General features: G+C 38.5%; 1 protein-coding gene across 1 annotated transcript in view; it reads right to left on the bottom strand.

Annotated features, from left to right (window-relative positions):
- ctnna1 (catenin (cadherin-associated protein), alpha 1) overlaps positions 1-22,034 on the bottom strand; it is a 101,819-nt gene extending 79,785 nt beyond the window's left edge. Inside the window, exons 1-6 of the mRNA XM_058797205.1 lie at positions 21,728-22,034; positions 17,926-18,034; positions 17,639-17,834; positions 12,667-12,833; positions 8,632-8,751; positions 7,075-7,344 (exon numbers count right to left, since the gene is read on the bottom strand). Coding sequence (XP_058653188.1) covers positions 7,075-7,344; positions 8,632-8,751; positions 12,667-12,833; positions 17,639-17,834; positions 17,926-18,030 — 858 coding nt within the window. The 5' untranslated portion in view covers positions 18,031-18,034; positions 21,728-22,034. The remainder of the gene's footprint in view (positions 1-7,074; positions 7,345-8,631; positions 8,752-12,666; positions 12,834-17,638; positions 17,835-17,925; positions 18,035-21,727) is intronic.
- Positions 22,035-24,455: the final 2,421 nt, after the last annotated feature.

Raw genomic sequence — 24,455 nt, 5'->3', positions numbered from 1 at the left:
CACTTTTTTTCTTTTAGTTAAACAGATGCCATCTGTTTGGGCAGAGGACCGACTCTCTTTTGTGAGAATGTCTGGCCTCCTGAAACAGCTACCACCAAGAATAGAGCAGATCCATCTCCAGCATGAGCCATTTTAACATACAAAATATAAAGTGCAATTTTTTGATGCACCGATACAATTTTGTAACATGTCAAACCAACGTGACATTGCCAGTATATCGTCACCCAAACTATACATGGATGCCAATATTTTCTGATGATTGCTTTAGTTTTAACCAGGGTTTTTTGTTGCTCAGGGCCCTTTGTGCTGCATTCAAAGCAATACAGATCCCAATAGCCAAGATTAAGGGAAGCAAAGCTGGTTTTACAACAATTATGGGAAACAAGTCTTGCTGATGCTTGGTGATGTTTTCATTCTGTAGCCACAAGGGCAATTGACTTAGCAGCCTTTCACAAAGAACAGTACAGAGGGGTTTAGAGATGTGCCTTTAAAGAGTTTAGCAGAGAGCTGTTTGAGGGAAAACATGACGCAAGTAAACTACACAGAGTAAGCTAATTGTGTAATTCAAAATTGTGTTTTTGCATCGATTGAATTTTATGATTTCAATTATCATTAAAGAAATTGCTTCATTAAACCTTAAGAATTGAATCTTGTAAGCTGCAATCAAATGACAATAATTTACATCAAATTTTATAGTAAAATATAGTTCTGCAAAACAGAATGTGTATACTGTATAAATAAAAAGGATGAAAAATCTTTATACTATGATATTCCTTTAATAATAAAATTACTTCAGAAGAAAATGTACATTTTAGTATACAAGAAAAATGTATAAATTTCTTCAAGTTAAACTGAATTTTTATTTTGGTGTTCACATTTCATGCATCCAGCTCTAATTGAACGCACCTGAAGCAGATAATGAATACTAAAGGCAGATGGGTTGGAGCTAAACTCCTGATATGTAGCAGGGCTCGACAATAAGGACTGCCCGATGGCCCAGGGCCAGCGTGAAGGACGCTCGGGACAGTAGACGGATTTGTCACTTGCCCGATCGGACCACTGCAGCTTCATCACGAAAGTTTAGCATTTGCATGCGTTTTTTAAGCCTTAATTAAAACCTTCAAGCGATTAAAAAGCAATTGGGCACAAGAGACAACTCCTTCCAGTACCTGAACGGCAAATACATACAAAAGTATGTCAAAATTAGGGATGCATCGATCCGATATTCAGGATCGGTATCGGCTCCGATACGGTCATTTTCTGCGGATCGGGTATGGGTCAGAAGAGACCGATCCAGATCCGATATTGTGCGTATACTATTCTGTTATTGTTGAGCCCCACGAAAGGCACAAAAACATTATAAAGCACCATAAAGTTTTCGTGTACTATATTTCAAGTGTTCTGAAGCTGTTCCATAGTTTAATCTGAGGTGCAGATGAATATTTAAGTCGTTAAATTCAAGTTCAGGTAAACTCTTCTCTCCGCTGCGTCTGTCTGTCATCCTCCATTCAGCGTCAAACTGCGTGTCACGTTCGGTTACTACAGTCAAACTCTCTTCAAGAGCGCACAGTAACTGAGGTTTAAAACTGTTAAAAGAAAAGGCTTAATAAACTAATGCACAGATTTAATACACTATGCATCAATACCTTTTCACTTTGAACTTTCCCATGCGTACTCGGAGGGTTACGCAGCCTGCGCGCTGTGACTCCGTGTTGATTTAAGCGCATCATTCTGCACTCAGGATGCGCATAAGCACTTTGTGCCGCTCTGTATTGGAGCCTTTCGTTTTATAATACTTTTGCGCAATGAAAGATTATTAATAGCCTTTCTTGTTCTGTCCTATCTATCATATGTCACTGCCTTCATTACTGTGCTATAGATTTAAAAGAAATGTCTTTTAATTGTATAGTATATATTTATATATAAATGCATTTGTTTGTTTTTTCATGAATGTATTTTACAACAATACAAAGAGCAATGTGTACCATTTTACCAGATTTAGTCCTACACATTCACTTATTTGTAAATAAAAATGTTTCACTAGGTTTTATAAAATTGTGCACCCATGATTTTTCTAGAGTATCTTTTGCTGCTGAATTATCCACTAACCTAGTTTATAATAGTATTTGTGTCATAGATTATGATTATATATTTTTTTCATTTGTTATTTTTCATTAAAATGAAGTTATCTATATGTAGTAGATTGTGTTTAACACAAAAGAGTGACGATCAGGTCAACACAGAAGTACAGAAATTCTACAATCGATTAAAAAAAATAAAAAACTGCGCTGGTATCGGATTGGATTGGTTCTGAAAAAATGGTATCGTTGCATCCCTAGTCAAAATACACATTCTGGCAAGTAACTTTAACAATGATTAATCTATATTGAATTTATACACAGGAGTACAGATGCACCAATCAACCAGACATTTTTTGTTTTATTTTAGAGCATCTTCTGTTCCGTGCTTGCACACAAACTGCACTGCAATCATTTTCCCAAATGCCATTTGTGTGGAAATATTATGTTATTATAATTAGTCTTTAAACGGCCGTTAACAGAAGCCAGAGATGATGACGGACACAAAGAGGAGAAAACACTGTAGCACTAGCAGGCAGAACAAGATCACTGTTCACAATGCGCGAAATATAGGAAGAAAATCCAAATATTGAATTTTAAATTAACATGTTTCTGAGCGGAACTGGCTCAGAAATGGCGTTTTCTTTTCATCTTGTCTCCGTAGAATGCATATTAAATTGGTGTTAATATGCGCAGGGCTGCTGTGTTTAATAGTGGTAACCAAGGAAACGCTGTATCACTGTTCCATGAGCGCCGCCTGCTGGCAGAGAGTGAAATAGCGTCTCATTCAGCCCTGTTTAGTGCCGATGTTTTATGTAACGTTAGCATTATTTCACAAAGCTAAAGTCGGGTCATTCTGTTTTTGCTTCAGATTTTGAAATTATACAGTCTAATATAAATCAAACATTGCAATTTTTAATCCATGATTAAAATGTCAAATGGCTATGAAAAATCTAATCGAATTGAAGGTGCAACACAGAGTGAAGAATATTCAAATGTTATTTTATGTGATTTTTCAATTTCAATATCTACAAAACAAAAACCTAAAGCATCATTTCATTTATCTTTGTGCTATAGGCCTATGTTTATTTGTGCTAATACTTGTAATTTGTTGTAATGTAGTTACTGGCTGTCACTTGTCTTTAATAAATGTTTAAACTTTATATTTATGATTATTTTTGGCTAGTGATTTTTGCTGTGGTATTGAAATTGAAATAGAATTGTAAAATTTAATTGATATCTAAAATATTGGAGTCAAATAAGCTTATTAGAATACAAGATAACAGATCAAAAACAATGATAACAGCAACTATTTCATTTTTTGTGGCAGGGCAGTAGAAAAAATCCTTAGCGTTGATCCCTGCATATGCTAACTTACTCAAAGGTTTATTAAAAATATTGTGAATTAATGTGACATATCGCCAGGCCCTGACACGAGCTGCAAAAGACACCCTCATCAGCAATAACTCGAGACCCCCCAAAAAGTCACCTGGTTATTCAAAGCAAGTGACAACACATTGCTAAAATAAGACTATAACGGGTTTTAGCATTAATGGAAATCATTAAAAAAAGAAGGTAGTACGGTAGCAAAAATTCAGCTGTCTGTAGATCAATCTAAAAAGATGAGTTCTATACAGCATTTTAAAATTCCCTAGAAAAGCAGCATGCAAGGTCAAGAGTAAAAACTGGGCCAATCACATAGTACAGCACAATCAATATAATGGAGGTCCGAGGGTACCCATAATTCTAGCAGCCGCAGGTACGGATAGAGCTGCAGGCTGCTAGAAATCACGACATGCGTTGTGCCGAGTATTGATTGGCTAAGAAGGAAAGGAAAAAAAAAAAACAGGACATTTGCTTCACTTACAATTAACCATGTTACACTCTTAGCCTTGGGTTACCACAAAAACATTTTGAAAACTCTTAATTCATTTAAAACATCTCAGATTAATTGCCTCTCGCAGATACTCAATCTGATGAACCATATGCAACAAAATCTATAAACTTAATTTTGTTGCCAGCGTTAAATTTTGTCTCGGTGTATCCTGCAGTCTGCTTCACATGATTAAATTATCACTTCCTAATGGTTTTGAGCTAAAAAGAACAAGAGAACAGCAAATGACAAAGGCCTGATGCTGTGGAATCCAACCCTTGTCGTAAAACAAAGAAAACGGTACAGTTGGTAAGTCCATCGACAAACAATGCATTTTGGGCTCCAGTCAGAAGCAGGAAAAAAAAAAAAAAAAAAAATTGAGTATGTCGATTCATTATTGTAGAATGACGAGGGATAATTGCAGCGTGTAAAAGGGAAAAGGGAATGAGAGATGGGTGGAGGGGTGCGAAAGAGCGAGAAGAGAGAAACTGACTCATGCTACTACACCTACAGCTCTGTAGATGACTAATGAATTCTGCATTAATCTATCAACTTACAGATGTATTCGCAGTCAAGTGGGAAGATGAAAAAAAAAAAATAAAAAGAAAAAAGGGTGATTTCATCCTATGAGAGTGAGGAAGCAAGAAGAGACAAGATATATAAATAAATGCCTTGTAGGTAACTGAGCATGTGAGCCCCAGAGACAGCAGATTTTGAAGATCAGAGCTTTCTAAAGTCCCTGAGCTCAGAGCCAACAACCCCAGAGACAGTTTGGAGAAACAAAAGGAGCACAAAAACTCACGAAACAAGACAATAACCCATTACCTCAATAATTAAAGGCCCCAGAACTAAGGATGAGATTGCACTTTTGCAGAAGACAAAAAAAAAAAAAAAAGAAAAAAAAAGAAAAGAAAATGGTGAAAGAACAGAGTGACAGGGTTTGATTTGATGTGCGAGTTCTCTCTTTAGCAGAGCGACGCCACTTCTGACACCACTGCGTGCAAAATCTTTCAACAGCTAATCGAGGCAGAGGAAATCTGATGAGCAAACCCTCTCGCCACAAGAGACGGAGACGAGTACCTGTGGTGACTGATTTGTTGCAAATTTAACAAGAGGATGCTGAGGAGGTTTAACAGGAGGTACAATGCCTTAATTGACAAATTATTTTGAGCTGTGCAGGCAAACATATACGATACATCATAAAATTGTTTATTTGAGCTGGACTAATAAGACACCCTATAATTAGGGATTTTAGAGATGAAATGAAGTGCTGTGCTAATCTCTTAAAGACTTATCTCATCATTATTTCATGACTGAAAGCATCCATTTCAAAGCAGCAAGTAAAAACAGTATATTCTGCACATCAAGAGCAACACAGTCTGTAAACACTCCTCGAACAGCTTTAAGCTTCATTAGAGGCACCTGCTTCAGTCAGTCATCGCAAAAACTACAGATTCAAACAAATTGTATTTGAGATCAGCAGAGAGTTTTAAGATGTTTTTATGCTGATGTCCATCAGCAGGGTGGAAATTAAACAATTTTTTTCTTCTCTCAATGTGGGACATTTTACTCAGCTTTGACAAGGCACCACAATTGGCAGCCTTGAAGAAAAAAAAAAAAAAAACTTAATTTTTTGGCATTTCTTTTCAACATTAAAAACAAAAACAGCTTTAGAAAATAAATCAACCAATTCAGCAAAAAAAAAATTACAAATAGCTTGTCGAGATTTAATGCTCTGTTCAATTTCACAGATATACTGAGCTGGAACTGAATAAAAAAAAATTTAGCAGTCACTGTGGATAATGAGAAAAAGGTTCATTTCCACTCTGTCCATCAGGAACATTACTTAAAAGTACAGGTTACATTTGCTAGACCAAATTCAAAAGAAATATGTAGACACCTTATGCTCAAAAAAACAGCTGGTGTCATTATAACCTACTTTTTTCCCCTTTTATCAGATCTCTATGGCAACATTTCAGTTCGTGCATATCATTTGAATTTATTATTTCACTAACTGATTGTTTCAAATGTTGAGTGCGCAACAGACCAAAAACGGTTAGACTAATGGTTCGCATCCTATTCCGGAAGGAGACTAACTGTTCAAAGTGCAATTAAATGAAGGATAGCTAATGATCACTTGCTACCCTTAACCTCAAATTAAATTTAGAGACTCTGATCTGAACTATTTAAAACAAGTCACATCAGGACAAAAATGTATTGCTGCCTTAGTCAAATTGTCATGTTATTTCCCATAAGTTTTTGGTGCTGACCTGACTCAACCCTGCAAAAGAAGTTCAGACTTGTGAAAGACTCTCTGAGGTCAGTAACTCAAGCTTTGTTTGGACATACAAATTTAATCTGATCCAATCCTGGATTACCGTCTCCTCGACACAGTTCAATCACACACCGGATTTGTCAACAACTCGTTGCTCTCACGCTCTTTGTTGATAAAATTGTGTGGAGCAGTTGCAGAGGGTGATGCAACTGCTGTTAGATCCAACACACAATATGCTCATCTTCATCACTGGCTGCAAAACAACTTTGCGCTTTTCACAAACCCGAAAGCAAAATTTCCAAAAAAAAAAAAAATCAAGCCTTGTTGCATTTTTAGCCAAATCCCGATCTTTCTGCAGACTTTCTAATGGAGATGAATTATTGATTCAGCAATTAAAGAATTTTTAACACGTTAAGCCAAGCCTAAGGTCTGCAAGGAGCTGCATATTTCATAACTCTTCAATATAACCTTCTCCGTGAACTCTGAATATTTCACGATCTACATCCCATACCTAAAGCTGGACCAAGCCATTCATTGGATTTTCACACCCTCACTGAAAAGTGCATAAGCTTTTCTGTTGTTCAACCCTTTTTTGAGATTAGCACCTCACAGCAGCATGCAATATGGCATCCATCCCAATACAACTGCCAAAAAAAAGCGCCTATTCCCTAAATGACAATGTTCACAGAGCACATTCCCCTCAATTAGAGGGAGGCCAATTCTCAGTTTAGTCTCGGTCGTGTTGCTGAATAACAATTCTTCACTGACACAGCATATAGGCTTGCTATTTCTGTCTGGATCAGAGAAACAAGCCCAAACACGTGACATCCAAAAGCCCACGGACTTACATCAAAGTTGTTGAGGGCATAGGCCAGCTCTCCTCCACCTGCAGACTGGGAGAAGCTGGAGTCCTCGCTGCTGGTAGCCTGAGCTGCATTAGATATGCCGGAGACAGCGTGCTGCAGCTGCTTGTAGATGAGGTCCCGGTTGGCCTTGTACGCGGCCACGTCTGGGTGCTGCAGGCAGGCGCGCGAAGCCGTGTACAGCATGGGAACATTCCTCTGAAGGACGCCGCGAGCCGCCGCCATTTGGTCTTTGTGATGGACGTCCTTGAGTTCCTGTCATATGAAGAGGGAGAATTCAGGGGTGATGTTACAGGCATGTCATAATAAGGACATTAAAGAGAATCCCCAAGGGGCCACACATGCTCATAATCAGATCATGACCGTACAGCCTGGCAAATATGCCATGTAGAAACGCATGCCATGTGGAACCAAAGTAAATATGATCACTTCTGTTAAGTGAACAAATAGGTAATTTGTCTACTTTTTTTATTGCCAGTGTACATAATGTCACATGGACATCTTTTTTTTTTCCTTCACATCATAAGTGCCACATTTTTAAGAGGATGTGTCAAGTTAATAATCAGTGGCCTGCTCCATACGCACGCTGTCTAGCTGTTTGAAAGAGGGAATACATCCTGCGTGAATGCCTTCTAATCTCTAAAGTGTTGCTGTTGCTGCCCCATACTTAAAGTCAGTGTACAGTGTTGACAAATTACTGTCTGTCAGAACACAAGTTACAGCCAAGAAAAAAAAAAAAAAAAAAACACACTTTGTGGCCAGTTTGAGTATAGTTGACAGGATTTTGATCTGTGTGAAATGTTTTGAAGATTGGGGGGGGGGGGGGACAGGGTCAATTTTTGTGCTTTCATGATCGATCTTTGCTGTCAAACCTGAGATCTCCCAAGTGTGGACTAGCCCTCACTGAAAATGACTTCTGTTCTCGGTGGAAAAAAGCATAACTCCTCTGAGATGGAAGTAGAAAAAGTTTTCAAAAATTTAATACCACAGCAATTTGCACCTTGGGAGTGAGGCTGTAGCGTCTGCCGACAGATTCACGAAATTATAAACTTAGAAGGGCCCAGTGTAGCATGAGAGGGGAAATCACGCTGAATAAATAAAATGAACAGCTCTACTCCATATTCGAAAAGAGAAATAATTAGCATTGTCAATATACTATAATCTCTCTCAATTGCGAAACAACGTTCATTCTATTAATCAGTGAGCTCACCTGGAAAATTAATCCTGAAATCCATCACTGCTGACTACTGCTTATCCTGATATGCCCAAAAAAAATCCCAAAGACCCAATTCTCATATCATTTAAATGTATTTTGTTAGTCTAGCTGCTCCAACCCAGTCTTGCTTTTCCCCTCCCCGACCGGTACAAAGAAGATTGTTCGTGCTTACACTTATCAAATCTTCAACCAGTGCTACATACATAGCTCCACGCTGCACATGTGGGTGGGGGATGTAATGCTATTCAAAGTCAGTACATCTCCGAATGAAATTAGATCTCTTCATATTATGAGAACATTTAGTACGAGGAGAGGCTGCATTTTACCTGCTGCCTCTTGGCCGCCATAACATTCAGTTTGTCCACCTCCGGTTTCAGAGCTTTGTACTGGATACCCAGGTCCTGCTCAGTGCCAGCATTACGCACCTTCACCAGACTCTCCTCAACCTGTGGGTCAAGTACAATAAACCGTTAAAGAAAAAACTCTTAATCTATGGTCTATGGACATTAAGTGCAACATCTGAAAATCATTAATGCATTTATCCTGCAGGCTTTGTATTTCTTAATCACCATAAAACTCTATTAAAAGGGCCTTCCGGGATAAACTAAAATTTAGAACTTATTGTGAACTTTTCTACTTTTTATCGATAAAGACAACAGAAAGAACTGGAGAGAGAGAAGTGTCAGAAAACATCATATATAAGGGGAAAACAAAGCTGTACGATTGAAAAGCAGGGCTCGCAAAATTTCAAAATCCCTGGTAGCCTTTCGGGCAGGTACTCTTCAGATTTTGGTAGCCCGAAAATTAATTTAACTAGCCCAAATTAAAAGACGACCTTTTTTTTTTTTTTTTTTTTTTTTAAATATAGAAAAATCAGATAGGAGTTTAAATGTCAAATCAAAAATATTTTCAATACACAAATATCAACAAATATGAAGGAAGGAATCTTATTTCACTATTTACAGGGTATCTGCAGAATTTTTAAAAATAAATTTAAGGCAATTTATGACCCATTTTAAGAGCTGCACGAGGAAAATGAACACAGAATGAGCTAGGTTGGACAGTGTCTAAGGTAACATACAGTATTGAGCCATAAAATTACATGATTTACAGTTCAGATACAGGTTTTCACAAAAACAAAAATCTTATAATCTTATCTTGATAAATCAAGCATATAAATTGTTAATTTAAAATGAATAAATATTACTGTCTTAATTGTTTAAATTTTTAGAAGGCATATTAACTTCTTTCTCATTTACAACTCTATGTGTTTGCTGCGTAAAAAGTTGATATTTGCATTGATCTGACCATAAACAGCAAGAAAGGCTTATTGGAAATGTAAATTAATTCTCTGCCATGAGGTGGCGCTTTAGGAGCGCTGAAATATTGCGGTTTCCCCGGAAACACTGTACACAAAGCAGCCCTGCACTCATAAATGCTGCTTTATCAGGAATTATAGTTTAGATGAAATTAAAATGCCAACGACACATTTCTGAGGACAGTCGGTTCCCTTCAGATGCATTCACATAAAGACATCCGCGCCACGTTTTGACTTGAAACGTGCAGCGCTCATTTATTCAATGACATCATTGCCTTTTGAAGTTTAATCCTGCTGTATCGCGACTCTTGTCTTTCCGTCCCCAACTGTAAGACCTCTAGAAATTATAATTAAGACATTTCTTATACCATTTAACGTATTTAAAACTTTTTATGGCCTTAAATTTAAGACTCACTTTAAGAGTTTTTAAGGACCCGCGGGAGATCTGTATTTAAGGAGCCCGTCGGGCAGGCAGTGATACATTTTGGTAGCCCGACTGGAAAACACAATAGCCCCGGGACTTCGGGCTAGCGATTTTGCGAGCCCTGAAAAGGTATCAATATGAAATTATTGTATTGAAAAATGATTAGTGACCTAACCATTCATGCTACCTACATTCAAATTGTAATCAGTGCACTTCGTTCAACCACTGTTGTTTAAAAAAAAAAAGAAAAAAATCATCATGATTTCCCCCTTCATAGTGTACTCCAATTAATTCAACAAATGCATTAGCCAATTCATTAGTATATTAGTCAAAATCAGACACGAGAAATATTTCATGGTCACACAAGCATACTTAAAAAGCTTCTCATTTGATCATTCAAGCTGAGCTCCCAGAACAATTCAACAAAGAAAAAAAGGCAAGAAAAACAGCGCCTACTCTTCCACGAGAAAGCTTCCGCTTCCACTTGCACGAACGTCCATCATAAACTTCAAGCAAAAAAACACTGGCATAAAAATCTGAAAAAATAATCCACCTGTATCCTATAATATTTTCAATGAAATAGGGGAGATTTTCACAGACCTGCCAACATGGTGAAATCATTTTGTGCACAAACGTGGCAAGACCTCTCTACGCTGCATCAGGGACTACGCAAAATGTGATTCAATAGCGTGTTGCTTGCAGAAACAGAAAGGGGATGTAATCTAGTTTGTACCAACAACCTATAGACTAAATGCAAACAAATCTAATATAAAACCTAGGCATATGTGAAACAAATTGAAATGTTTGCAACAACCAGCTGCCATGCAGGGTTTTCTTTTTATATATGAAGTGTTAATATTCACACACAGTAACTGGGTTTGCCGTGCATATAATTACTGTTGGAAGTTCAAGAAGAGTTGGGCAGTAAAACCAGAGGGTAATAAAAGCACTGACACCAGTGCAGATGATGAAGGGGGTAAATAGGACTAAACTCAGGCATCTTTTTATGTGCTTTACCCAGCCTTCTGGACCAAAGCCAGTTCCCTGCGGTACTCCCTTCGGCTTTCGCTTTTTCTCAGATCCACAGACTGACGAGGGGTAGAGATAATGAAGGGGGTTATAAAAAGAAATCTGAAATCAGTGGTGGACTGAGTCCAAGTGATGCAGCAAGATATGAAGATTCAAAATAACTTTGCTATCAGCCATCTACAATGTAAATGTTAGCACCAGTTGTATGCACAACACATTTTGGCTAATTTCCAGCTTAAAACTTGTTTTCCAACAAGTGTCATATTTCAAAAAGACCAGCCTGATACTTTGCCAGAGAGTTTCTGCTGGTTGGCATGATGTGAGCCACTCCAAAATAAAATGGAAATTGCCGAGCACATACTCTGCCCATTTTCACATAACCCCTCCGGGCATGTCTAGAGTGATCAAAATGTTAAAAGAATCATTCACCCAAAAATGAAAATTGTGTCATCATTTACTCTCGACAGACACCAAATGTTCTGGCATTTTTTATAAGTGAAACGTGACATGCAAATAAAAATGCATGCGCGTTAGTGATGCGTAGATGAGCTAAACGTCACCCGAATCCGCAGCTTCAAATAAATTATCCACCCGCCAACCGCCCACACCTATATTTTTGTCTGATTTAGATAACCGCACCCGATCGTCACATTCAGGGTTCATACGGTCATGAAAAACCTGGAAAAGTCATGGAATTTTAAAACAGCAATTTCCAGGCCTGTAAAGTTTTGGAAAAATAAATAAACCCAGAAAGTTTTGGAAAAGTCATGTTTCACAATTCTATGTACAGTAGAATTATGCTTAATCAGGTCCTGAATTTCGGTGTGGGATTGCGCATATATACCCACAGCTTTCGACTTCAAAATGAGGGAAATTCCTGCAAAACATTTATTCAATATAGCGTGTAGGTTAGATGAGTAAATAAATTCACACAACCAGTCATTTGAAAACAACGTGAGTGATTCAGCTGTACCGCATCTCTCTTTGACCTTCTCTTCACATCGGCGCATCTAGTGCTGCTGCACGCTGCGATACAAGACTTTAGCTCGCGTTTTGGTACAGTTGACAGAATTGGTCATTGGTGCATCACAGAAATGTTTTATTTGCACGTCTTTTTAAGTCTTTCGGTACTCGTGCACTCCAGAGGCGCTTTTCTGTGCGCTCACAGTCACATCCAAAGCGCTGCGAACAAACAAACAAAGTTTGTTGCGCTTAAGTGGCCAAATACACACAAAATAATGTCAAAATGGTCGTCCTGGCGAGTATCCTCATGTCGGTTTTGTCTTAAGTTGCGAAAGAAAACGCATATGTATAAGTATTGGATCCGTGAAACAGGTCTTGTGACAGCAGCCTAATAAAGCTGTGCCTTCTGTCATTAATGTTAATCAAACAACAAAAGACAGAAGAAATCCCTCACTGCTCTTGACTAAATGTTTTGTTGAATAACTTTAATATGTTGATTTACAGTTTATTCAATTTCTGTATCCTATTTAATTCATATTTTAGAAAATGTAGTTAATAAACTATAGCAATTTTCACTTTTTGGTGAAAACTTTTCATAGAGTAAAAATGTGTGCGCATGTGTCTCACCAGCTTGAGCTGAAGAAGAAGCTGGTACACATCAGCCATGTCCGCCAGTACAAGCAGATGAGTGACAGCAGAAAGAAGGGCACGTGCAGCGCGGACCATGTTGCCTCTCTTCACTGAAGAACAGGGATCCTCTGCAAACTCTCCTGAGGCCAACTTCATGGATTCTCCTACAGAAAAACAGTCATACACAGAGTCTCATTATTAGTTTTAATTCGTCCTTTCATAGCCTTCATGATGCAAGAGTAGCAAGGTCAATGAAATAATCATTTCCCAATGTGGAAGTCGACATAACAGATAATTCAACATCTGAAGATGCAATTACTTCCAAAGAGGCCTTTTGAAATGCTAAAGACTGGGACCTAATTATTGTCCGTTATTTGATTAAAATCCGCTTCTGTTAATTGACAATGATAATACCGTCCAAGCAAGGTCACTTGCAAGACAACACAAAGATATAAGAACATAACATACAGGAGGTTCTTTAGTGGCAACTCTGCCTCAAAAACCCAAGTAAACAATGAGCACGACAGGGGGAAAACATCAATAATACCCTGTAACAAAGAGCTACATGATGAGCTGTGAAATTTAAACCAACAATTCAGGCGGCAGGTCTGATTCAGCTACCCTACAGTCTGTCATAAGAGCAGAGCCAACAACTATACACAAGAACAACTACAAGGTGAAATATAGAGTTAATCACCAGGGCAGCGGGTGTTCATGTTCAAGGATAAATGCCAGTGGTTAGGGGGGTGACGGGTTAATTGCATTAGGATGTCATTTTGTGAAATGCTAGATGGAGAGGAAAGTCAGAAGCAGTGAAACATGGTGGTGAAAGCAAAGGCTCGATTCATGTCTACTCATAGCCAGAGCTCTGTGACACATGCTAGCACACCAAACGAGTCCTTTCAGTGAAGGTCGAGTCCCTGGGATAACACTGACGTCTTATCTGATGTGCCTGTGAAAGGGTGTCATCACTTGCCTTCACATCCCAGTTGGCTCATGTTGAAACATTTTCAAAGCGACAAAGCAGAGCATTTTAACAGCAGCTTAAAATACTGAAATGAATAAGTGCTGCCGTGCGACCACAAACCTCACATTAGACACAGTTTCGGCTTGTTTTGTCAAATGCGTCGGCAAATAAATTGAACGCAATCATGCAGATCCCCGCATCCCACTCAAGTCATAAATAAAAATAAAAAAAAGCTTGCAATGAAAGCAGCCAAGAGTGCAAGCAATGGCTAAGTTCATAACTAGACTGAACTAAAATGGACTCAATGAAAAGAAAAAAATCTATCTGAGAGGGCAGCGAGTAAGAGCTTTGTGCTCGGGAGGGGGTCTCATTCCTTCCTTTGTTGATGTTTGGAATAATGTGCACAGTGTTCCCTGGTAACAGGAAGAAAGTCTCACAGAATGACGGCAACAAGATTTTCTGGGTTATTGTGCAAGCGGTGGTTGCCACACACTGAATAGTATCTCTAAGAACCTTTCTATTTTTACCCATCACTTAAAAATAAATTCACCCCACCATATACCAGCCAAAAAGAACTAAGGTCTCTGGGACTGTCATTCCCTCCAGAGGGTGCAATCAATAAGACCATTTTCATGGGCCTGATAGTGATCAGTGCACTCATAATAAACTCACATCTATCACTTCTAAGGTAGCGCTCACAAGAAGACCACAGAGGCTTGTGATGAAATGTTGAAAGCGGATGTCTGAAGAAGGCACAATGAGCATCCAGATTCCTTGGAGGGAAGGCAGAAAGGCATTATCATTCCCAGCATCCTTCAACCGTCCCGTCGAAAGGTGCAAAGCAATCAAAATCAGTTTCTACGGTAAATAAGACATTCCACCCAGGAGACATGCTAATGTTGCACATACACATGCAGCAGACGATACTAGAGCTGTTAGGGAGACAAACGTTCAAGGATTCGGTGGTTTCTAACGTGCAATACGCAACGATTACATTTGCCCGGCTCGTAGAACAGCTGGTAAGCCACAGCTGGGTACGGGATCTCTTTTCAATCTAGGGAAGCTTTAACCCCACTCAATAGTGGCATTATCAGTCGAACCACGCATGGTCGAGCAAAACTGCATAGCTGACAGTCTCCGGCACCAGCGAGCAACAGCGTCTGGATTCTGCAGCCAATGACAGAATAGCAAAACCAATGTGACATTCCCCAGCATCACAGCAGCATGCTGGCCGGCGCTTGACAGATTTTACAGCCCAAACTAAGCCAATAAACACTGAGTGCCGAGTCTGAAACTGACAAAGATGTTATTCCAACAAGTGATAAGTGGGTTGAGCCTGCACTCTGCATCTCAGAAGTGCGAAATGCCACACTAATTCCAGAAGAAGGGGGCATTCCGGCCAAGGAGGCTCACATCAGCCACTCACTTCAAATGAGAACGTATGGTGATGACTTTATGGCTACAGGTTATTTTTGTCACAATCCAACCGACTTGGGCTGAAGTCTTGCATAAGTAAAGCGTCGCTTTCTCGAAATCTGACATCAGCTTTGACAACTGGCAGACTCCATGTATATATGCAAGTTGTTTTGCTCTTGTTTTCTCATTCTTGGCAACAGAGCATAAATAAAAATATCTTGATGGATCAGCGCAACAAGTCAAGGCAAGCTGTTCGCTAATAAATGTGACAATTCCTCCTCAGCAGAGGGAGCATAGCCATATACCCAGGATTAGTTAGCAATCAGTGTCAAAAATGCCATGCAAATTTATACCATAAACTGAAGGCCTCTAAACTCATGCTGATATGATGAAGCTACTGAATTTTATTTAACTAAAGTCAAAAGAAAACGCGTGCTAACTAGAGTGTCGCAGTGATCGCGTATCGATATTGACAAGATTTTAATCATAAATGCATGGCAAACAAGGCGTGGAGAAATGAGGAGTTGTGCAATTTGACAGGGTTAAACCCTTCTATTAACCTGTCTTCTCTATCCTCTTGCCATAAGGAGACATGGCAGAGATACCAGTGATGTTCTGTAATGAGAATGAACAACATGAGGGGATATACAGGACAACAGTCTTGGGGAAGTACACACTCCATTGCACAATAGCAGCAACTCCGATAGCACAAGCCAAGCCCTCTTAATTCAAAAATCCATCCGCACATGCAGATAAGCACAGGCAGATAAGGAAAGCAGGAAATGAAACCACTAATTAAAGCCATTACTCGAATTAGGATATTCAACCGTTTCTTGTAATAGTTTCAATGGCTGTAGACACTTTTGAACTTATTGTAGATGTAAAAATAGGGCTGTGTATTGACAGATTTGTTTCAGATACAAAAACTCAATATTGATTTATTTGGATATATCAGGTACAGTCCAAGTCTATTTTTCTTTAGGAAAACAGTCTCTTAACACAACTGTGTACAAAAAAACTAAATTACATGCACATTTTTGTATCACATTATATCTATTTATTCATATGTTTCTACTCTATTTTGTTGCTGAAATATAAGCAGCGGTTGTCAAAAAAAACTTGTTATAGATGTATTCACATTAAACATATCCGTCAAATTCATACACTAACATACTCTGTAGTACAGACATCACTAACAGCTCAAGTCAAAATATAATAAATATCAAATATATTGCATACATTTAGTAAAATGCTCCTCTATAGAGTAATCTGTTCTAGCTAACTAATGGGCTATGGACATTGAATGGCTTTCTGGGGTAAATGTAATGTTATGTTTCATATTATATATATAAGCTGTTTTTGTTGACATCTCGCTGGGGCTAAAACACTGATTGAGCGATTACATGAGACATGATACATTTCGGTACGTTGTACCATTTCTTTGACCATACTTTCTGATGTTCATTCATGTTGATTTCAAGCTATAACTAGCAGTACATCAAAAAAAGATGATTATTGGATAGATGGCAAGTTAAAGTTTTGAGCCATAAAATTACATGATTTACAGTTCACATACAGGTTTTCACAAAAACAAAAATCTTATACAACAGCATTTCAGGCTATAGACCGTTTTTATGAAAAGGGATCAATCAAGCATATAAATCATTATGTTAATTTAAAACGTATAAATTTTCTTAATTGTCTTAACTGTTTAGATTTTTAGAAGGCACATCAACTTCTTTCTCATTTACAACTCTTTGTGTTTGCTGCGTAAAAACATGAGATGATATTTGCATTGATCTGACCATAAACGGCAAGAAAGGCTTATTGGAAATGTAAATTCATTCTCTGCCACGAAGTGTCGCTTTAGGAGCGTTGAAATGTTGCGGTTTCCCCGGAAACGCTGTACACAAAGCAGCTCCGCGCTCATAAACGCTGCTTTATCAGGAATTATAGGTAAAATGAAATTAAAATGCCAACGACACATTTCTGAGGACAGTCGGTTACCTTCAGATGCATTCACATAAAGACATCCGCGCCGTGTTTTGACTTGAAACGTGCAGCGCTCATTTATTCAATGACATCATTGCCTTTTGAAGTTTAATCCTGCTGTATCGCGACTCTTGTCTTTCCGTCCCCAACTGTAAGACCTCTTGAAATTATAATTAAGACATTTCTTATACCATTTAACGTATTTAAAACTTTTTATGGCCTTAAGTTTGATACAACTCACTTTCAGAGTTTTTAAGGACCCGCGGGAGATCTGTATTTAAGGAGCCCGTCGGGCAGGCAGTGATACATTTTGGTAGCCCGACTGGAAAACACAATAGCCCCGGGACGTCGGGCTAGCGATTTTGCGAGCCCTGATAGACATGTGGGGGCGTGATTGAATGAGGCGTTTTAGCCCGGTCTGGATCAGCCTTCTCTTTTAGATAGAATAAATCCTTTTGTGGGAGACTTTGAGCTTTGTAACTCTGCAGATCTTATACATGCACAAACAGCTACATAACACACTACAGAAAAGGAAAAATAGAAATCAATACTGTCAACCCAACCCTAGTTAACACACTTCCCTTTTTTGCATACCTTGTTTGCGGACATCCTCCACCGCTGCGGTCAGCTCGTCCTTTAAGAACTGACTCTCTTTAGCAATCTTCTCGCCTTTCTCCAGGAAGTTCAGGGTGGCTGTCTCCACGGAGGCTGCCAGAACGTGAGCCTTCTTGGAGCGGCCTTTCTTCTTGTTGGACGGTCCTTTGTTGCTGGAGTTCACAAGAGTGGTGACCTGCAAATGGTGCAAGAAAAATTTAAGGAAAACAGTGACCTTTGGTGATCAATGCAGCAACTGAGGGTGAAATCTGGAAACGTAGTCTGACCTGGGTAACCAAGGGCTCCAGCAGTCTTTCCACAGCCAGTGTGCGGATCTCCAGGCTCTTGGGATCCCATTTGAAGTTGATGTTTGCTGTGTTAATGCTCGTCATGTTTCTGAGGAGAGAAAAAAAGCGATCAATTGATTAAGAGGGGTGGTGAGACAGACAAATAAGCTGCCCGGGGCTGTGTTTTTTATCAAATTAAATGTCACATGACAGACTCATATTTAGTGTACGCAATCACTAATGATGTAAACAATCCTCACTGCTAACCAAAACCAACCCACACTTATGCTGTCCGAGTAGCTCTGTTGCCCACTCTGCTATTTTCCATTCAAACAGTGACTGCAGTTGTATTGATCAGCAATCTTGGACTGAAGGACAAGGATAATCAGCCTACCCCAAGGGCTCTGCTGTTGTTGCAGGGGTCTGTCTGCACTAGACAGCCAGACTAAATGGACATTGTTTGCTATATAGGTCAGGGAATGCAGACAAAGTGGGCGAGGTCAGTGTTGCATGACCAACATACTCGGAATAAAACCTTTGAATTCAAATGTGTCCTACAAAAAGTTAGGACATTCAACTTTGGCCCAAGTAAACTGAATAATACATAAGTAGTTTTCTATTACAAAAAAAAAAAAAGTTAGAATTTATAAAAAAAAACAATGCAGAACCAGCAAGAACAGACACGCATGTTTAACATATATTAAAACATCAAATAGAATTCTTTACATTCCAATGGAATGCAAGTATGGGGTTCCGAAAGTAAATATCCACTTAATTTTCTCCATAAAGGAATTCATTTTTGACAATAACTTATAGACAAAACTGCTGAGAAACAATGTTGTTAACGACCTTATAGACCCTTTTTCTGTTAGTAAACATTGTGACGTTTTTCTGTGGGCGGGGCTTAGGTGGAGGCAGAAAGATTCCCCTGACCGCTTCACTAACGCTAGCTATGAAGTTTGTTACCTTGTTTTTTTAACAATGGCTGAAGAAAATCCGATTTTACCTGCATATGTAAGGTCACTCACTGTGCAGGACCACGATTGTTATTTAAATAAGTTAACTTTAATGGACAAAATAAGATCCGACCCTATGCTCATGGATGGACGATCTGACAGGATTACCTCCGATTGAGTGACTCGAGTCGCATATAGAGAAACCTAACGAGTAGTAAAGAGAAACTCACCTGTGTCTATCTAGTCATGAAGATGTATATATATATATATTTCAATTTTAGCAGGCAACTATTTTTACAGCTAACGTTACGTGAGAGTGAACTGGGCCAAAATACAAAAAGTAAGTTAAACATTCAATGTGATGGATATATTATTTGAAGATGTATGTCTCATGGCCAAATAGTTATTTTAAAGTAGGCTATATACATCCTGTAAATTATATGCAAGTTAAGTTTACAATACTTTACATACAGTACATTTAAAGGAAGATGTGAATAGTTTCTAGAAATAAAAATTCTAGAAATAATTTTTGAACTTTCTGTGTTTGATTATTCTTTGTTACCAAGTTCTTAGAAAGTCCAGCCACTATCAATCATAATGTATATTCCAGATGATTAAGCATATAAATCGTCAGTTTGTTGTTTTACACACATGCACGCAGACATTATTTCATAGTTGTGAGATGCATAAGAAATCTTTAGACACGTAACACAAACCATAATCCATAACAACAAAAGACAATACTTTATTTAACCTTTTCTGATAAGAAGTGCGCGCTGCAAACGCGAGTATTTTTGACGATTGTTTCTGTCCAGTCTGCTCGTTTTATCTCGTTTAACCACAGCTGTCGTCGGTTTTTTGTCTGGGAGTGGCAGCAGGTATGTGTTAAAATTTCAAATTGGAGCCTGTACTACCTCGATTCTTGCATCCAACATCACAACAAGATGATATTTTAAGCTCCTTATGTAGCCGAATCTGCACTGGTTTTAATGGGCCGCCTCCAGTTTTCCGTTTGTTTTGCCTCCAGCTAGCGAGGTGACGTAATCGTGGCATCAGCGCAAAAAGGGTCTATATGCTTTTGCTGAACCCATCAACCCAGATTACTTAAATCTTTTGTCAAATTATGTTTAACAGTCAGAATATTGGTGAAAAAATCTGCAAAGAATTCTCCAACTCAAGACTTACAGGGCAATGCCATGGACGACGGTGGATGGCGTGACTAAAGCCTGGAATACACTACACGATTTGTGCCCTGATTTTCCCCCCGATTTTACAGTCTGAACAAGTTGACACTAGTTGAGGAAAGTCAGAGCCAGTCTGCAGATTACAGCGGACAGATTCCACAGAAAATCATGTAGTGTATGATGGTCACATTTCGTTTTCATTTGTCATGCGTCTCCTAGCAACAAGGCGCAGGTTTCTGCATGAGTTTGTTGTGATCGGAACAACTTTAAAGTCTGGTAGTGTATGATCTTCAGTCGCGTAGTGTATGATGCCCAGTTTTCCTTTGTCACTATTTACAATGTCGGTAAGTGTATGATGCCTAGTGTTTTAAAAATCTGTTCAGATTTTAAAAGTCGTGTAGTGTATTCCAGCCTTAAGGCTGTGTTCAAATTCACAGTTTGGATGGATGGATAATTCAGCTGCAGTCTTACAGTGCAATATGGGTATTCTCTAGCTATCGAGTGTGCATCGATTCTACACTCGTTGTTGCGGTGCATTATGGGACTGAATGAGTGCATTCTTGTCTTGCATCACAACGTCTGCTCAGTCTTGTTTTACAAAAATGCAACTGGCACCATCTTGTATCTCAATTATCTATTACCGATTGTTTTATACATTGTAAAGAACATTTTCCTTTGCGAACTCATATATATATATGACCATATACAGGTGATTTAATAAAGTAATTTCAAATCGAATCTAAGCCACGTAACAGTTCATTATTTATTTGTAAGTAGTACAAGTATAATATACATAGAGAGAGAGAGAAACATTTTTGATAAATCACTTTTAAAACGGAATATTGTACGTTACAGCCGGTTTCCATAAAGCCAATGAGGGTTTATTTTGCAATAATGACAAGCTGACTGTACATTATCTCTTACATATCAACAGGTAAAGTGGTAAATATTATTATCTTTGTTGTTATTTTAGATAGACGACACATTGTTATCTCAGTAACGTTAACTGTCTGCATCCTGTATTATTACACACTGCTAAGGGCAGAGCTCACAGGAAGGGCCCGATCCATAGTTTGTGGTTTAGGCGGAGCCCTAAACTCCTCGAATGGGTTTTATTATCTCAAATGCCTTAAACTATCATCATAGTCGATTTCAAAAATGAAAACATCCACAACAACACATACGATAACATTAACGTGCCCTATTTTGATTAAAAACAAAACAAAAAAAACAACACCTTTCAGAATAAAAACTGCCGACACATTTGTCCTGATACGAGACATGCAGCTAACGGCTAACTAGCATTCCCTACCAAAGTTTTCTGGATAGTTTCTGGTTCATACTCTTAAGAAGTTTTCGACTTTTTTGTCCTTTCATGACCCTTCTAAATTCGTCAAAAGATGACTAACAAAGCGTTTACAAGAAACAAGCCGGTGTTTATTTAGTGTAATATGAAACGACAGAGACAGAAATATCCCAAACATTCCATGAAGTTGGGAAACGAGCTAACAATGTAGCCACAAACACACATTCCGCCTTTCTGTCTTGTATTCACAATATAGACATACATTTAACCAAGTATGAGGCAAATTCGCTTTTATATTAGTTAATAATAAAAACAGTGCCGTTTAAACTAACTAGACAAAAGCGAAACATACTCACCAAACTGTTGAAATTCCTGTCAGATTCAAAATGGAGGGATGAGACTTTTAAAATACTGTGGTAAAGTTTTTCCGCGTGGTATAATCCCTCCCAGCGGCTAAACCGAAGCCAAAAGATATAATCCACTAAAACCTGACTAAAAGAGCCCGTTTGAGTGATAAATGTAAGAGTTCGTGTAAGTATTTAGGAGGAGTTTCGGTTTTTCCCGTGAGTTGAACGCGGAGGATGATGGCGGATTCCCAGCAGTAAGTCGGTCAGTGTTATCAGGTGTGTTTGGGAGTGGCTCGATACTCGAGTAAAGTTCAGCTGAGCTCGCAGTGGGGGACATTAAAACACAATGGTGTCAGATTAAAAGGTGTGAAAGGAGATTTAAATGTGGCGAAATTTGTGAAGGGACGATTTTACATGGTTGTTGACTCGGTTTGAAGAGGAAATGTGCATATTCTGTCTTTTTCTCTCTACTTACTATCAAGTTTCAGTTCAGCTTTATTTATTTGACATAAGAACAGTAGGCTAAATTTGTTTTACATTTTCATCATAGTTTCATAATCTAAGCAACAAGAGATTTATAATGTATAAAGAAAGACAAATACATATTAATTAAGAATTATTTTTAAATACAAAACAGAGAATAAGCAATAATGCTGATCTATCTATCTATCTTCTGACCATAGATGGTTTGCTGGTCTAATTGGTCTCCCTGGTTTGTTGGTCACTTTAGGAGGTTTTGAGGCACATTTCAGCTGGTCAAGCTGGGTGGCCAGTTTGCCAACCAATTTAACACCAGTTTGGTCAGGCTGAAAGACCAGCTTGCTGACCATTTGTACACCAGATTGGAAAGGCTGAAAGACCTTTTTTTGTGTTTAGATTACTCGTGATACTTAATCTCATGGTCGGATTCATCCTTTTTCAAAAATCTATGTATGAAAAAGAGGAAGTAGGAATTGCAGTGAATATATGAGCAGCTGGTATGAGATTTTTTCCTCAGAACACAGTGCAGAGAGCAGTGCAAGTGGGTCTGACTCATATAGGAAGTTATTGAGATGTGAGTCCCAGGCGAGTTGTAGCATGAATAGTAATAATCTTACATTTTCAGCAGTTTATATGGAGAGGGCATAGTGCTCTACAATAGAGCCAAGTGGATGACAGTCATTTAATTTATTTCATATTTTCTAAGAATTCATAATGGTTCTCTGCCTTTTTTATAGTTTTATATTTTAGCTGGAATTGTATTGAAGTTATATTTTATGCAAGGCTGTCATATTCATCTTTGGAGCAGAATGAATCTCATATTCTGTTTGAATGGTCTCAAGTTATCCTCACCATCAGTCAACAGAGGAAGAGAGGGGCCACTCTGGTGAAGGCGTAATACAACTATCATAAAAATCACACCTTAACCTCTAGTGGAAATTATTACATCTATGCATGATACTGTTCCGCTGACTATGTGTCAAGGCGGTGTTCATGTGCTTGATAGTCCGTTTGGGGGAGGGTAGGTGAACCAATGTGTGTGAATATGACATAGACTATATGCACTGCTAAGCAATTTTGGTAGAGGAGGGGACTGCAGTGTGGATGACAAGTACTTTGTCTTCACAAGCCTGAATACTATTGTGAAGTAATGAGCAAATCTGCCAGACCCAAGTTTTTTTTTCTTTCCTCCTTTCTTTCTTTTTTTTTTCTTGGAGCTTAATGAAGTGGAGGAGCAATAAGCAGGTTATTGGATGGGGCCAGATGTATTAAAAAATAAACATCCGCATCTCACCCATAATGGCCATTCAGAAAAGATGACGGTGCATGAAAGTGGATGTTTTATTCTCTTCAATATGTTGTTTTTGCATCTAGTCTGTCTGTTTTTTTACTGTGTCATATGGCATTTTCAAATTTTCTCTTTATGGGAACATAAAACAGCATTAGGGTAATTGACAGCTGTGTTAATTTAGCCCTTAGAAATTCATATTTTCCGCAGGTTATGCATCTCATGGTTGTTGCCCATTGGGAAAGTGCTGCGGTTCCCTGGAATGAAAATAAATAAATAACTCTCAGACAAATCAGGAGAAGCCAAGTGGTCGTAATACCAATTAGATACGCAGAGGAAATTGCTTTAGTGGTAGAGCACAGACAATAATCTAAACTCAGTGGCTAAGGAAGGTAGAGTGCATTAACAACAATGACTTCTTGCTCTGCAGGTACTGGAGGAAGAAAAAGCCCACTACATTAGTTGGTTGGACTAGACATTAATTAAGAACTTCCAGGTTTTGTTGTTAATGTGGATCCTTAAAACGCTTGCTCTTTCCGTCGTTAAGGTGTGAGAGTGCTGTGTTGAAATGCATACTAAAACACTGATGTCCCTTGCTCTGAAGTTAACAAAAGTGGACATTTTTAGCCATGAGCTTCTCTTCATCCATTGCATAATTTATCCTTTTACTTTCTTCATATGTATAGTGCTTTTCAACTATCCCTTTAAGCAAGGGGTTCTCTGGTGTAGGGTTGCAGGTCTGTTCTTATACAATCACAGACATCAGGGAAAAGCAATGCTAATGATGCAAATTTAATCATGCAAAATAAAAAAAGGCATTGCTTTTAAAAGCCAGGCAAAAGTTCTTCCCATATTTCTTGTTGTTGTTGATATCACAGGCTGTGCATCCATTCAAACAGTATTTTGGCACAAAATCAACAGTTACTTGGTTAAAGCTAGCCAAATTAAGATGATGCCAACATGGACAGG

The sequence above is a fragment of the Onychostoma macrolepis genome, chromosome 14, assembly GCF_012432095.1.
Source record: "Onychostoma macrolepis isolate SWU-2019 chromosome 14, ASM1243209v1, whole genome shotgun sequence".
Taxonomy (NCBI): Eukaryota; Metazoa; Chordata; class Actinopteri; order Cypriniformes; family Cyprinidae; genus Onychostoma; species Onychostoma macrolepis.
Note: the sequence above shows the minus strand (reverse complement) of the source record. Positions and strands in the feature narration are given on the sequence as shown.